This window comes from Pseudochaenichthys georgianus, unplaced genomic scaffold (assembly GCF_902827115.2).
Source record: "Pseudochaenichthys georgianus unplaced genomic scaffold, fPseGeo1.2 scaffold_935_arrow_ctg1, whole genome shotgun sequence".
NCBI classification, from domain to species: domain Eukaryota; kingdom Metazoa; phylum Chordata; class Actinopteri; order Perciformes; family Channichthyidae; genus Pseudochaenichthys; species Pseudochaenichthys georgianus.
Genome location: NW_027263463.1, coordinates 4,159 through 21,254, shown reverse-complemented (window position 1 = coordinate 21,254; position 17,096 = coordinate 4,159). Strand labels below are relative to the sequence as shown.

The window sequence follows — 17,096 nt, the reverse complement described above, 5'->3', positions numbered from 1 at the left end:
CCGAGTCCATGACCTGCAGAGAGCTGGGACCAGAGTAACAAAGGCTACCATCAGTAACACACTACGCCGCAGGGACTCAAACCCTGCAGTGCCAGACGTGTCCCCCTGCTGAAGCCAGGACATGTCCAGGCCCGTCTGAAGTCTGCTAGAGAGCATTTAGATGATCCAGAAGAGGATTGGGAGAATGTCATATGGTCAGATGAAACCAAAATAGAACCTTTTGGTAAAAACTCAACTAGCCGTGTTTGGAGGAAGAATGCTGAGTTCCTCCAAAGAACACCTGCTGTGAAACATGGGGTGGGACCATCATGCTTTGGGGCTTTCTGCAGAGGGACCAGGACGACTGATCCGTGTGAAGGAAAGAATGAATGGGGCCATGTATCGTGAGATTTTGAGTGACAACCTCCTTCCATCAGCAAGGGCATTGAAGATGAAACGTGGCTGGGTCTTTCAGCATGACAATGATCCCAAACACACCGCCCGGGAAGGAGTGGCTTCGTAAGAAGCATTTCAAGGTCCTGGAGTGGCCTAGCCAGTCTCCAGATCTCAACCCCATAGAAATCTTTGGAGGGAGTTTTCTTCCAAATAAGCTTTACAATTGAACATAAAACCTCCCTCAGGGCGTTACTAATTATAACCACATCAAGCTAAAATCATTAAATACTTAACGATTGAGACTTCGACAGACAAAGCTTGACATTTCACCTCTTTTGTGAGATATTCTAACAGTTTTAAGTGCAAGGGAATATAAGTAAAAAGTGACCGTTAAGCTAGCTGTTAGCTAGGCTGCACCGCTTTTCAAATCTATCATCAAAGTATACAGTTGGTAGCAGGGAAATCAAAAATACACATCAACTTTTGTATTTCAGGGACCGTTTGTGTTTAATATATGTTAATATTTAAAAACTTACCATAAAAATCGCAGGATGGCACAGGAAAGTGATAACATGCGGTTCAGTCATCCACATCTCACAGTCACAGGATCCAATGACGCATGTCCCCGGTCTTACAGCGCATGTGCTGAGAAAGTACGGCAAGAACTTTGGGACAATCAGTGTGTTTTAAATAACTTTACCATTTAAATACAACACAACATGCTAATGTAATCCCAAAACTTTGAACTTTTACATAAACGCAGTTAAAGTCTCTTGATTTAATTGTAAAAAGTAGTAGTATTAGTTACTTAGTAGTTTCAATATAAAAAAAGCAATTAATGCAAACAACATCCATATTTCATTTCTTAGAGTGTATGGGCCGACCGCCACTGGTCTCTACTTTAAAGATTCCTCTCTCTTTATTTCTCTCATACTGCCTGCATTCTGTTCACCCTCTGTCTGAAACCAGAGCAGAGAAACAACCAAACAATCAACGGATTCATGGAGAAAATAATCAGCAGATTAATCCATAAAGAAAATAATGATATGTATTACCAGTCAAAAGTTACACACCTTCTCAATCAAAGTTTTTATTTATGATACTTTTTTTCTAGATTGTAGATTAATACTGAAGACATCAAAACTATAAAAGAACACGTGGAATTATCTCAAGTAAACAAAAAGTGTTTCAGATCCAGAATATGATATATATTTATATCATATCTCGGATTTTTAACACTTTTTTGTTGACTAGATAATTCCATATGTGTTCTTTCATAGTTTTGTTGTCTTCAGTATTAATCTACAAAGTAGAACAAAATTAAAATAAACAAAAACCATTGAATGAGAAGGTGTGTGTCCAACCTTTGACTGCTACTGTATGTGGTAAAGTAAGTATTTTTTACAGTGTGGTAATGTTACAGCCTTATCAAACAGGACTTTGTGTTGAAACCATAGGGTTGATGTTGAAACAAAGTATTTTTTACAGTGTGCTTGGATGTTAATCCGGGTCCTCTCGGTCTGCTAGTGGCGGGAAACAGTCGACCCCTCATTAGCTTCATTAGCTTCTGCTCCTTCTGCTCGGAGTTGAAACACTTTGGAAATAGCTTCACCCAGAACCAAACACTTATGCTTAAACCTTTAATAGCTCCGCCTGATTCAACAACTGATCTGAATGTAAGTTGTGTCCGTTTGTTAATTATATTTAACAGACAGAGGCTAATCCGTCAGCATTGACAGCTAAACTAGCATTAGCTAACAGTTAGCATTAGCAGGAATCCATTGTTCCTGATCAGGTTTGGTTAACTAAAAACAGGACTGAAGAATGGCAACCGGGAGAAGACAGATGAAGAAGAAACACCCAGAAGATAAACTGGATAACAAAGTGTTTGATTTTACTGAGGAGGAAAAGAAGGGCCTGTTCGGCTCAGAGGATGATGCCAGGGAAGGTAAGATGTTGCTAGGTACATGTAATACATGATGTTACTGTACAAGTACTATGTTCAGGTATTTCACCACAGGTGGTAGAAGTACTCAGATACAGTACTTCAGTGAAAGTAGAAGTACTCAGATACAGTACTTCAGTAAGAGTAGAAGTACTCAGAGCTTATACTTCAGTAAAAGTTTCCCATTAATGTACCGGGCGCTCCAGAGGAAGGTTAGTACCCGCGACTCTACAATGAAGGCTCGACAATCAGCTCACAGCATATAACATGGCATATAGGTGTAAGCAGAGGTAAAGTGCGATTTTATAAGTTTTCCATTTTTTAATATTGAAGTTAAATTGCCATCAACCTGGTGCATTTTGAGAGCAAAATGAATTTATGGTAAACAGATTTTATTTTCTTTATGGATATTTTACAAATCACTCCCCTTTTAAACTGTATTCTTGTTTTACTGTCATATAGTATTTCATAACTGTTTTTCATTTATTCTCATAAAATGGTACCAACGCGTTTGAGAGCCACTGAGATAACCAGCCTAAAGTGAACTATCTAAACAGAGTCCCTTCCCTCTCTCAGTCTGACAGGACAGAGCTCTCCCTCCTTGCTTTAGACAACAGCTCTAGCTAACCAGATGCTAAACAGCAACAATGCAAATAGTGAGTTTGGTAGAAATATACTGTATAATAGTAAAGATGTTGAGGCTGATGCACATATTATTGAAGATTTTATAAATATTCCCCAAAATTATTCAAAAGCATATTCTTTCCAAACTCCCTGCTGTAGTCTGACACACAGGAGACTATTGAATGTGTGTGGTGAGTTTAATAAGCTGTATAATAGCGATTGAATGTTATTGTATTCTCTTTTTTGGGGAGTCTGCACTTTGCACACGGCCCCTGAGCACCTCGGTTCTTCTGCGGCTGCGGAGAGAGACCGATGTGATGTGGGTCCAGCTCGGAGGACGGCGCGTATTGGCTTTCTTTTTAATCAAAATGTGAATGTAGTTCGTTGTCAACCTCACCAACGGCACTCAGGAACCGTCCTTTGTGTCTGAATACACGTTTTGTTCATGAGTTATTGATCCGGGAAATCAGAATCTCCCAATATCGTTCCAACTTTACTGAACTAAGGCCAGAAGACCGTCTCATTTCGTACTCCTGCTCGGTTTGCTGTTCCTTCACTTTATTTTATATACATTTATTTTGGACCCAAAACTTAGCGTGGAGGAAATGCAAGTGTGGCGTGAGTGCGTGAAGATATGGTTCATAACTCTCACGCTCAATGCGTGAGTGTTGGCAGCCCTGAACTTAGATCTTGTAGTAAAAGTAGAAGTACTCAGATATTGTACTTGAGTAAAGAGTAGAAGTACTCAGATCTTGTACTTGAGTAAAAGTAGAAGTACTCCAGATCTTATTCTTGAGTAAAAGTAGAAATACTCAGATTTGTTCTTGTAGTAAAAGTAGAAGTACTCAGATCTTGTTCTTGAGTAAAAGTAGAAGTATTCAGATATTGTACTTGAGTAAAAGTAGAAGTACTCAGATCTTGTTCTTGAGTAAAAGTAGAAGTATTCAGATATTGTACTTGAGTAAAAGTAGAAGTACTCAGATGTACTTGAGTAAAAGTAGAAGTACTCAGATCTTGTACTTGAGTAAAAGTAGAAGTACTCAGATCTTATCTTGAGTAAAAGTAGAAATACTCAGATCTTGTTCTTGAGTAAAAGTAGAAGTACTCAGATCTTGTTCTTGAGTAAAAGTAGAAGTATTCAGATATTGTACTTGAGTAAAAGTAGAAGTACTCAGATCTTGTTCTTGAGTAAAAGTAGAAGTACTCAGATCTTGTACTTGAGTAAAAGTAGAAGTACCAGAGTGTAGGAATACTCCGTTACAGTAAAAGTCCTGCATTCAGAATGTTCCTCAAGTGAAAGTAGAAAGTATTCTCATCAAAATATAGTGAAAGACAGTGAAAGTAGTCGTTGTGCAGATTGGTCCATTTCAGAATAATATATGATATGTTTATAATGATTGATCATGAAAGTGTTCTCAAAGCTGATGAAGGTGCAGCTAGTCTGAAGTACTTTGTAGACTGCAGGGTAGCTGGTGAAGGTGCAGCTAGTCTGAAGTACTTTGTAGACTGCAGGGTAGCTGGTGAAGGTGCAGCTAGTCTGAAGTACTTTGTAGACTGCAGGGTAGCTGGTGAAGGTGCAGCTAGTCTGAAGTACTTTGTAGACTGCAGGGTAGCTGGTGAAGGTGCAGCTAGTCTGAAGTACTTTGTAGACTGCAGGGTAGCTGGTGAAGGTGCAGCTAGTCTGAAGTACTTTGTAGACTGCAGGGTAGCTGGTGAAGGTGCAGCTAGTCTGAAGTACTTGTAGACTGCAGGGTAGCTGGTGAAGGTGCAGCTAGTCTGAAGTACTTTGTAGATTGCAGGGTAGCTGGTGAAGGTGCAGCTAGTCTGAAGTACTTTGTAGACTGCAGGGTAGCTGGTGGATTCACTCCAGGTGGAACTAAAGTCTGATTCAACACTTGATTATATTTACCATCATTCATCCACATCTGTGAAGTAACTAAAGGGATTAAGTACATGTAGTGGAGTACAAGTACACCATATGTACCTCTGAACTGTAGAGGAGGAGAAGAACAAAGTAGCAAAACATTGAAATACTTCAATAAAGTACAAGTATCTCAAAATTGTACCCAAGTAGTACTTGAGTTTATGAACTTAGTTACTTTACACCAGTGGCTTTACAGATAGAAAGACTCAGCCTTGCACAGAGGCATGACAATACATTTCAAAATGCCCAACAGCCAGAATGATAAACTGACTGCTACACAATTAAAATAAATGCTTTTATATATTTCTATTAGATGCGACTCTTTGGCGTTTCTGTTCTTACTACCTGCTTTAGTTGTTCTGACGGCTAACATCCTGTTATTCCTCATTTTAAAGCCGATATTCCGTGGGGTCGGGGGCTCGGGTCCTCGTCACCTTTTCCATACCTGATGAGTTTGCCTCCCTGATATATATGATATGTTTTATAAGGATTGATCATTAAAGTGTTCAGAAGTCGTTGTTGATGTCGCAGATGAAACTCCAGCTGTGGACAAGTTGGCCAAGAAGAGACCAGCAGAGGACTTCGATGAGGAGGGGGCCACAGCCGCTGTGGGGTAACACTGCATTATAAACTGCCTCACTGATTCCACATGTCCTCAACACTGATGTAGGATTAGTTAACCAAGTTACATTTCTCTTTCCACACTTTCAGAAACGAGGTTCATAACATGTTGGAGAGATTCGGAGGTAAGCAGCGCTGTGCAGGTGTGTGAGTCTTTACTCCGGTTCAGGTAGCGATGTAGCGGGGACGCTCGGTCCTGTCCACTTACTCTTTCACAAAAGAACCACGAGTTACCCTCTCTCTCTCTCTCTATCACGATACTTAAGCCACGATACGATACTATCGCGATACTTAAGCCACAATACGATACTATCGCGATACTTAAGCCACGATACGATACTATCGCGATACTTAAGCCACAATACGATACTATCACAATACTTAAGCCACGATACTATCACGATACTTAAGCCACAATACGATACTATCACGATACTTAAGCCACAATACGATACTATCGCGATACTTAAGCCACAATACGATACTTAAGCCACAATACGATACTATCGCGATACTTAAGCCACGATACGATACTATCGCGATACTTAAGCCACAATACGATACTATCACAATACTTAAGCCACGATACTATCACGATACTTAAGCCACAATACGATACTATCACGATACTTAAGCCACGATACGATACTATCGCGATACTTAAGCCACAATACGATACTATCACAATACTTAAGCCACGATACTATCACGATACTTAAGCCACAATACGATACTATCACGATACTTAAGCCACAATACGATACTATCGCGATACTTAAGCCACGATACGATACTATCGCGATACTTAAGCCACAATACGATACTATCACAATACTTAAGCCACGATACTATCACGATACTTAAGCCACAATACGATACTATCACGATACTTAAGCCACAATACGATACTATCACGATACTTAAGCCACAATACGATACTATCGCGATACTTAAGACACAATACGATACTATCACGATACTTAAGCCACAATACTATCACGATACTTAAGCCACAATACGATACTATCACGATACTTAAGCCACAATACGATACTATCGCGATACTTAAGCCACAATACGATACTATCACGATACTGAAGCCACAATACTATCACGATACTTAAGCCACAATGCGATACTATCACGATACTGAAGCCACAATACTATCACGATACTTAAGCCACAATACGATACTATCACGATACTTAAGCCACAATACTATCACGATACTTAAGCCACAATACGATACTATCGCGATACTTAAGCCACGATACAATACTTAAGCCACGATGCAATACTATCACGATACTTAAGCCACAATACGATACTATCACGATACTTAAGCCACAATACGATACTATCGCGCTACTTAAGCCACAATATGATACTATCGCAATACTTAAGCCACGATATAATACTATCGCGATACTTAAGCCACAATACGATACTATCGCGATACTTAAGCCACGATATAATACTATCACGATACTTAAGCCACGATACAATACTTAAGCCACGATGCAATACTATCACGATACTTAAGCCACAATACGATACTATCACAATACTTAAGCCACGATATAATACTATCGCGATACTTAAGCCACAATACGATACTATCGCGATACTTAAGCCACAATACGATACTATCACAATACTTAAGCCACGATATAATACTATCGCGATACTTAAGCCACAATACGATACTATCGCGATACTTAAGCCACAATACGATACTATCACAATACTTAAGCCACGATATAATACTATCACGATACTTAAGCCACAATACAATACTTAAGCCACGATGCAATACTATCGCGCTACTTAAGCCACGATACGATACTATCACGATACTTAAGCCACAATACTATCACGTTACTTAAGCCACGATATAATACTATCGCGATACTTAAGCCACAATATGATACTATCGCGATACTTAAGCCACAATACGATACTATCACAATACTTAAGCCACGATATAATACTATCGCGATACTTAAGCCACAATACGATACTATCGCGATACTTAAGCCACGATATAATACTATCACGATACTTAAGCCACAATACAATACTTAAGCCACGATGCGATACTATCGCGCTACTTAAGCTACGATACTATCACGATACTTAAGCCACGATGCGATACTATCGCGATACTTAAGCCACAATACGATACTATCGCGATACTTAAGCCACGATATAATACTATCACGATACTTAAGCCACAATACGATACTTAAGCCACGGTGCGATACTATCACGATACTTAAGCTACGATACTATCACGATACTTAAGCCACGATGCGATACTATCACGATACTTAAGCTACGATACTTACGCTACGATACTATCACGATACTTAAGCCACGATACGATACTATCGTGATACTTGAGCCACAATACGATACTATCGCGATACTTAAGCTACGATACTATCGTGATACTTAAGCCACAATACGATACTTAAGCCACGATACGATACTATCGTGATACTTAAGCCACAATACGATACTTAAGGCACCAAACGATACTTAAGCCACAAAACGATACTTAAGCCATGATGCGATACTATCACGATACTTAGGCTTCAGCCACACGAGGACAAAAACGGCCGTTTGCGTTACTGTTTAGTGTCATATAGACCGTTCGGCCACACGAGGACGACCGAATACGGCACTAAACGACTGAGGAAACAATAACGGGTCCCAAGGTGGATAGACCGCCATACGCAACTCTCTGGGGGGTCCAACGGCTCCGTGTGTGCGCCCTATCCGAACATTTTCAGATCACTGATAGTGATTGCGCAATAGCCCCGCCTCTCCCCACCTCTTCTGCTCACCTCCGCTTACCCCGCGCCATTGCTGAAGTGTTTCGCCGCGTCAAAGTAAACTGCACACTGAATTCAGATTATTTATCTTTCTCTCGATATGGACATAAACGCGAGTGAAGCCTAATCCGACAGGACGGAGACAGGCAGCTCTGCTCACCTGCAGCTCCTCCCGCTGCAGCAACACACGCACTTCAAGTCAGATCATCGCCCTTAGCTATTTTAATTACCTCTCAAACTAAACTAGTTATAAATATGTTTATCTTTACTGTCGGCCGGGTCACTCGTTACCGGATCAGCTGCTGCATGAGACAGACACTGGCGCTGTCCGAAGAGAGGGAGGAAAAAGAGAGGCTCCGTGTATTTTATTATTATATTATATAGAGTCGTTATTCATTTGTTTTAAAGCTCAATAAATAACAAAGAAGACCTTTGACCGGCACTTTTATCATTTTGTCCGGAAGATTTAAACTTTAATACACGTTGACTGGCGAAACACTCTGCCCGGTTCCCTCGGCCCCCACCGCGGAGAATAAACAGAAGGGCAACCATGACAACCATGCTTCTTCTGCTTTTGTGGAGGAAGTTACAGCGCCACCTACAGGCTCGGCATATGTACTGCAGCTTCTCCAGCGGTTGGAGCTAAACGGAGCGGTCTCGTGTGGACAGACACTATCCGGTGAATATTGCGTGTGGACGGAAGCTTGTTTGCGTTAGTCCTATGCGTTTAGCCGTTTTCGTCCTCGTTTGGCCGCAGCCTCAAGCTACGATACTATCACGATACTTAAGCCACGATGCGATAGTATTGCGATTCTACAATATGCTAAGTATTGCGATACGATATATTGCGATATTGCTGATCACACGGCTCATATCCGTGTCCGTCTTCCCTCCCTGGTTAAAACATGTATCCTCAATATGAAGCGTTTGTGAATAACCCAATGTGTGCTCTGTGAACCTGAGATGTCTTAACGTAACTTCCTGTTTTATATACGACTATAAAATATCGATACTTGGCGTCCGTCTATCAATACAATATCTCCACGCAAGGTATGGCGATACTAAGCCGTATGGATTAATCCCCCCACCCCTAATGATTATAAATGATGGTTTGATCAACCCTCCTTGGTGCGAGGAAAACATATGCAGTGTTGTTGTTGTGCTTGCAGCCGACATCAGCAAGGTGATGCAGGCCAAGAAGAAACGTCTGGAGAGTCTGACCAAGAACTACATGAAGGGGAGTCAGCACAAACTGGAGACCCTGTGGAACAGCTACAGCTCCCAGAGGTCAGACACACAACTAACACAGAAATTAAACAACCTGCACTGCAAGTAACATGTTGTTCTATTTTAATTAGGGCCGGGACTTTAACGCGTTAATTAAGATTAATTAATTACACAAAAATTAACGCGTTAAAAAAATTAACGCATTTTAATCGCACTTATTTTTGCACAGCGGAACGTTTCTCACTGGATGAGTTTCAGGCGTACCGATTATACTGGAGCACCAACTAACGTTCATGACTTCAGCATGGGACTTCAAACAACAACAAACCACGGTGAACAATAGTCAAACATGAACGAACAAGCTGATGAGACGCTTTGGTCGGCCCCGTGGATGGGACATTTTGTTTTGAAAAACGGACGGATGGAAGCGTCGACAAGAGCCGCAGCTCATCAAGCCTAAAGTATCACCTAAATGCAAAGCATGTAGCAGCTAGCATGTAGCAGCTAGCATGTAGCAGCTAGCGTGGACGTTAGCCCGACTCCGAGTGCAAGGAACCACACCCTGACCCAACCCACACTCAACCAGACGACTGGTTTCAGAGCCAGGATAAGTGAGTCCACGTCTGAGAGAATAACCAGATCCCTGGCTCACTGGACTGCACTCGACTGTAGACCACTTGGAGTCACATCCATGTGAAACTGCTTCTCACTGTTCTCAGGTCAGATATGTATATTTGATTAAAAATGCGATTAATTTCGATTAATTAATTACAAAGCCTCTAATTAATTAGATTAATTTTTTTAATCGAGTCCCGGCTCTAATTTTAATGGATCTTTTATTCGACATTTTCATTTTATTTATGTTTTTTTGCACATTCTTAATTCTTATGTTTATACTTAAGCAATAGCTCACGACAGGCCGTGGTATATGGTCATTATATCACGGCTAGGGGGCGTGGTTCAACCCCCTTTGCCGTGATATACTGAGCATATATCACGGCCTGAAGTGAGCTGTTGCTTTTATCAAACGGTTACCACGTGTGGCAATATGAAAGAAGAATACACACTCTAATTTAAATAGTTTTTATTAGTAAATAATGATGTTCAAATTAAAATAGTCCCTCCGTTGCCTTCTGCACGAAACAACGAGGTGGTTGTAATATATTACTTTTTAAAAAAGTAATATATTACACTACTTCGTTACTCTCTACATAAAGTAACTCGTTACTTTACTCGCAGCCCGCCCCTCCCTGCATGCAGATCACGCAGACTGCTAAAGTTTCCAATGTTCTCTTTAGTTCAGTTTCCATTGTCGCATAAGACTGATCCAGATCCTGAATGTTTTCCTATCTGACCGTGGCTGTCCTCTGTCTCCTGCTATCTGACCGTGGCTGTCCTCTGTCTCCTGCTATCTGACGTGGCTGTCCTCTGTCTCCTGCTATCTGACCGTGGCTGTCCTCTGTCTCCTGCTATCTGACCGTGGCTGTCCTCTGTCTCCCGCTATCTGACCGTGGCTGTCCTCTGTCTCCCGCTATCTGACCGTGGCTGTCCTCTGTCTCCCGCTATCTGACCGTGGCTGTCCTCTGTCTCCCGCTATCTGACCGTGGCTGTCCTCTGTCTCCTGCTATCTGACCGTGGCTGTCCTCTGTCTCCTGCTATCTGACCGTGGCTGTCCTCTGTCTCCTGCTATCTGACCGTGGCTGTCCTCTGTCTCCTGCTATCTGACCGTGGCTGTCCTCTGTCTCCCGCTATCTGACCGTGGCTGTCCTCTGTCTCCCGCTATCTGACCGTGGCTGTCCTCTGTCTCCCGCTATCTGACCGTGGCTGTCCTCTGTCTCCCGCTATCTGACCGTGGCTGTCCTCTGTCTCCCGCTATCTGACCGTGGCTGTCCTCTGTCTCCCGCTATCTGACCGTGGCTGTCCTCTGTCTCCCGCTATCTGACCGTGGCTGTCCTCTGTCTCCCGCTATCTGACCGTGGCTGTCCTCTGTCTCCCGCTATCTGACCGTGGCTGTCCTCTGTCTCCCGCTATCTGACCGTGGCTGTCCTCTGTCTCCCGCTATCTGACCGTGGCTGTCCTCTGTCTCCCGCTATCTGACCGTGGCTGTCCTCTGTCTCCCGCTATCTGACCGTGGCTGTCCTCTGTCTCCCGCTATCTGACCGTGGCTGTCCTCTGTCTCCCGCTATCTGACCGTGGCTGTCCTCTGTCTCCCGCTATCTGACCGTGGCTGTCCTCTGTCTCCCGCTATCTGACGTGGCTGTCCTCTGTCTCCCGCTATCTGACCGTGGCTGTCCTCTGTCTCCCGCTATCTGACCGTGGCTGTCCTCTGTCTCCCGCTATCTGACCGTGGCTGTCCTCTGTCTCCCGCTATCTGACGTGGCTGTCCTCTGTCTCCCGCTATCTGACCGTGGCTGTCCTCTGTCTCCCGCTATCTGACCGTGGCTGTCCTCTGTCTCCCGCTATCTGACCGTGGCTGTCCTCTGTCTCCTGCTATCTGACCGTGGCTGTCCTCTGTCTCCCGCTATCTGACCGTGGCTGTCCTCTGTCTCCCGCTATCTGACCGTGGCTGTCCTCTGTCTCCTCCTATCTGACCGTGGCTGTCCTCTGTCTCCTCCTATCTGTATATTTTGCGCAGTCTGTCTCTGCTCATGCTGTTTTGCGTCAGCGTGTTCTCCTGCGTGTTGGCCATGTGTCGCACTGGAACCAGACACCGCAAAGACTTCAGCCGAGCACGTACGAACTGCGCATGCGTGAGTGGCAATAACTCTCCTCACCAGCAGGCGGCGGTAGTGTGTATTCGTCATTCAAAACAGGCAACAACCGGAAAACAGAGAAGAAGAACAGACTGATATAAACAAACAACAAATAGCTGTGCGTTAGCTTCACCTTAGCATGTGTTCTTTGCAGGTGTTTGTTGAGGTTTGATTATGACTAGAGATGCCAGCGATTATTCGAATATTCGCTACAGTCTCCATAATCGAATATTATTTTTAAAAATCGATTTTATTTATTTATATATTTTTTTTATGGCTTAGTTTCAACCAAAATATATATAAATATTAGGGCTGTCAAACGATTAAAATGTTTAATCAGATTAATCACAGCTTAAAAATGTATTAATCAGATTAATCACCATTCGAACTATGTCCAAAATATGCCATTTATTTATGTATATTGTTGGGAATGGAAAGATAAATGAAAGAAGGCGGATATATTCATTTAACACAGTATCTATGTTTATTATAACATTTTTCTGCATGTCAAAATGAAAGACTACCCACACACCTATCACACGACAGAGGGGGGGGGGGGGGCGTGAACGTTGTGATCAGCTGTTTTAGCGCAGTTCTCCAGTGAAGGGGGGGGTCTCCCTCCGCAGCCGGTTGGCGTAGTTTTGGCACAGTTCCGTTGTACAGACCGACGTTAACAGCAGCTCTGTCTGTGCACACGGAGACCGACTCTGTCGTCCGGGGATCGGTTAGATTTGCGTACCGACGTACTTGTGAAGCTTTTCCAGAAGGCGGTTAGCCTTCTGGAAAAGCTTCACAAGTACGTCGGTACGCAAATGCGCTTTGTGACACAAGTGACGGTACGCATTTCAGATTACCACATAACCTGCGTACCAGTTATGTGCACCCCTGTACCAGAGCCATATTATTACTATTATATGGCTCTGCCCTGAACTACAGCAAGAGTATTCTGCGTCGGGACTTCCTGCAACAACACCACGCCGTTATCAAAGATGTTCTATTGAGAAGACGATCACTACGTGACAAAAGTTTTCAAACCGTGGCTACTGAAATCAATCTGACTAACTGCTGTCTGTGTTTTACTCCGCCAGTTGGCAGACTTTATTTTGCTTACTTTAACATCATGTGTCATGGTGGGGCTAAGCCACTTCTTGGTATGGGTGCAGCCTACCCCAGCCACACCCTGGCGCTGCCACTGGTGGCACGTATGGGGCGGGCCATTCTGCACATGCGTTAAATGCGTTAAATATTTTAACGCAATTAATTCAAAAAATTAATTACCGCCGTTAACGCGATAACTTTGACAGCACTAATAAATATATATATGCTAATAATAGTAATAGTAGTACTCGGTCGAATAATCGATTATTATTCGCCAGGGCTGCCGAATAATCGATTTTGATCATGGTCAGTTTCTGGCAACCCTAATTATGACTGATTTTAGAAAGTAACGAAGTAACGCGTGTCGGGGCGATGTTAGTAACTGTAGTGTGATTACTGAATTATAAAAGTAGCGCGTTACACTACTCCGTTACCGACAAGTAATATTATTACAGTAACGCGTCACACCCAACTCTGGTTGAGGTTGTTCTGGCTGCTGCTCGGCGTGGAGAGAATACTGCTCCACTTTCTCCGGTCCCGAGACTCGGCTTCCAGCAGCTCTGGAGAGAGCTTTCTGTGGCCGCTCACGCTCATCAGGTCTCTGCTTTGTTTCAAGACCCCGTCAGAAAGCTTTTGAATGGTTCTACTTTCCCAGTTGGTCCGCCTGCTCTTCACGTAGCTCTGCATGTCCTCGTTTAGGATAGGCACTGCTCAATCCTCTCCTCCACTGTGAGACCCCCCGGAGGTCCAAGTAACCTGACATGTTTCCATCTTGAGCTTTGTTTGTTAGTTTCGTAACGGACGTAACGGTTGTAGCTGTTTCTCAGACGCGGAGGGATACTCACTTGTTGAGAAAAGTAACGACAATTCTACCCGTGATATACGCTCATATCACGGCTAAGAGCCAATCAGATTGCTTGATTTGACTTGTCCGTTTTATAAAGTATTTTAGTTTTTACTTATTCAATTGTATTATTTACTGGAACAGAAAACTATTTCTGAATCTGATATGAATTCACATTCATAATAACCTTCATTCAGATCTGTTGATTTGTAATCTCAGTTTCTCCAGGTTCAGCCTAATCATGTTGTTGTTATTTAATCTGTGTGTGTGTGTGTGTGTCTGTGTGTGTGTGTGTGTGTGTGTGTGTGTGTGTGTGTGTGTGTGTGTGTGTGTGTGTGTGTGTGTGTGTGCAGGCAGAAGATGACTCAGCAGTATTCTCAGCAGGTGTCCTCGGCGCTGCAGCAGTGGGAGACGGAGGCCCAGCGAGCCGAGGAGCAGGAGGAGAAACTCAACGTGGGTCCACCTCCTCCTCCTCCTCCTCCTCCTCCTCCTCCTCCTCCTCCTCCTCCTCCTCCTCCTCCTCCTCCTCCTCCTCTTCTACCTCCTCCTCCTCCTCCTCCTCCTCCTCCACTACCTCCTCCTCCTCCTCTTCCCTCCTCCTCCTCCTCCTCCTCCTCCTCCTCCTCCTCCTCCTCCTCCTCCTCCTCCTCCTCCTCCTCCTCTTCCACTTCCTCCTCCTCTTACTCCTCCTCCTACTTCCTCCTCCTCCTCCTCCTCCTCCTCCTCTCCTACTTCCTCCTCCTCTTACTCCTCCTCCTACTTCCTCCTCCTCCTCCTCCTCTTCTACCTCCTCCTCCTCCTCCACTTCCTCCTCCTCCTCCTCCTCTTCTACCTCCTCCTCCTCCTCCTCCTCCTCCTCCTCCTCCGGTTTGATGCTCTGAGACTCTGTGTGTTCTCTCTGCAGAATCTGTTCAGGCAGCAGCAGAAGATCCTGCAGCAGGCCCGCGTCGTGCAGAACCAGAAGCTGAAGACGGTCCGAGAGCTGTACGAGCAGTTCGTCAAGGTGAGGCTTCACGAGGTCAAACCCTCACTAGTGTTCAGAGCAAGGTCAAACCCTGCTCTGAACACTAGTGCTGGGGGGAAACGATTAATCGGGCGATTATTTGATCGATTAGTCGACTAATCTAACGATTATTTTTCTGTTGTTCAATTCATAAAAAACGTAATGTAAAAAAAAACGTAATGTAAAAAAAAAATTGTTTCACGATACTGTGTCTCAGGGGATCTTAATATTTAACAACCTATTAATGTGTTACACCAGATTAACGGGAATAATCTCCGCTAACTGACGACACAAACCATGTTTACCAAAACAAAACACAAGTCTCATAAGAAGCATCTAAATGACCCATGAGCGAAAAATGCTAACGGACATTGGCACAGAACTCAAGATAAAAGTACCCTTATTACTCATCGTAGCTGCACTTAGAAGATATCCGATTAAAGCTGAGACTCAGATTATGTAGGTATATATATCATCACTGAGTGATCCGGACTCGGACAGGGGAAGCATCACAGACATCACAACACGTACCTTTACAGAGCTTCTAGGGAGATCGTCTCACCACCGTAGCTGTCGATCTGATCAAAAGACGTGTTCAATGGAATTAAAACGAGAAGAAACGCGGCTGAATCGGTTAATCCATAGGTTGTTAACGTCTATATATAAAAAAATGATTGAATTTATAATCCATAATTCCATTTTTATGTAAAAATCGGAGAGCAAATGCTAGCTGCTAATGGTAGCCACCACAGCTAGCTGCCGCTTTAAATGTTCCAACATAGCCGTTGTGCTCGTGTGATATGCCAACTCCATTTGGCAAAGACTGCAAATGACAATATCTTTGCGTTTTGGACTAACTTTAAAATATTCCCATGCTTTTGAAGACCTAGGGCGAGATGTTTTCGTTTGAGGGCTTCGTGCGCAATCCTGTGAGGAGGAGGTGGTAGCCGTTTCAGTCTCCATTGTGTTTGAAGTGCGATTGCGAACTGCTTGTTGCTTTGTTTACACACCCACGTGTGTAGCGACGCGTCGACGCGGAAATATGTCGGCGACGATATTTTGAAGTCGACGACTTCGCTACAGCACTACTGAGCAAGCCTTCACAACCAGCTGCACGAGCAGTTCCTCAAGGTGAGGCTTCACGAGGTCAAACCCTGCTCTGAACTAGGGATGTCCTGATCACCTTTTTTTGCTCCCGATCCGATTCTGATCATTTGATTTTGACAATCTGCCGATACCGATTTTTCCCGATCCGATCTTTATGCAATGAGAAAACAAAGGTAACAGATAACGGCTGGTCATCCAACGTGATGAAGTCAGCTATCTGGCTGTTCTCTGTTCTGGGGCAGTTTCTCTTTCCTTTTGAAAGTCTCTGAAAGTGTCGGTTGTCTCAGTGCCGTTACCCGAGTGGCCGCTGTGTACTCGCCGTGTTGTTGTTGTTGTTTGTTTCTCAGGTGGCGTATTAGATCGGTCGTGTTGAACGTAGCTCTGTTCTTTCCACCACGCAGAACCTCCGCCTTGCAAACATTGCATCTGGCTGTTACACTGCCTTCGCTTTCAATTTCATAATACTTCCAAACTCCTGACATGTTCTCCGTCCCGACTCCCGAGTCACCAGCTGAACGTAGCCTCTCGTTAGCTTGCTGCTGCTATCAGACACTGCGCCCACTCTGTTGCTTTGAGAGGAATAAGCAGGTCTGACAACAAGCCCAAAGGAAGCAACACGTACATGATGATGAGTCATTTAAACCCAAAACTAAGTCCTCAGGATGACTTTCAGACGTGAACATGGTCATTTTAGTTTTGGGACATCTCTGCTCTGAACAAGCCTTCACAAACAGCTGC

The 17,096-nt window shown here is 43.6% G+C and overlaps 1 protein-coding gene across 1 annotated transcript; it reads left to right on the top strand.

Moving 5' to 3' along the window:
• Positions 1–1,909: 1,909 nt before the first annotated feature.
• On the top strand, positions 1,910–15,251 carry sycp3 (synaptonemal complex protein 3; the record flags this gene model as incomplete). The annotated part of the gene is made up of 6 exons (XM_034080196.2): positions 1,910–2,323; positions 5,400–5,481; positions 5,580–5,614; positions 9,496–9,613; positions 14,602–14,701; positions 15,153–15,251. Coding segments are annotated over exons 1-6 (558 nt in total), but the record flags the coding sequence as incomplete, so codon positions are not given.
• Positions 15,252–17,096: the final 1,845 nt, after the last annotated feature.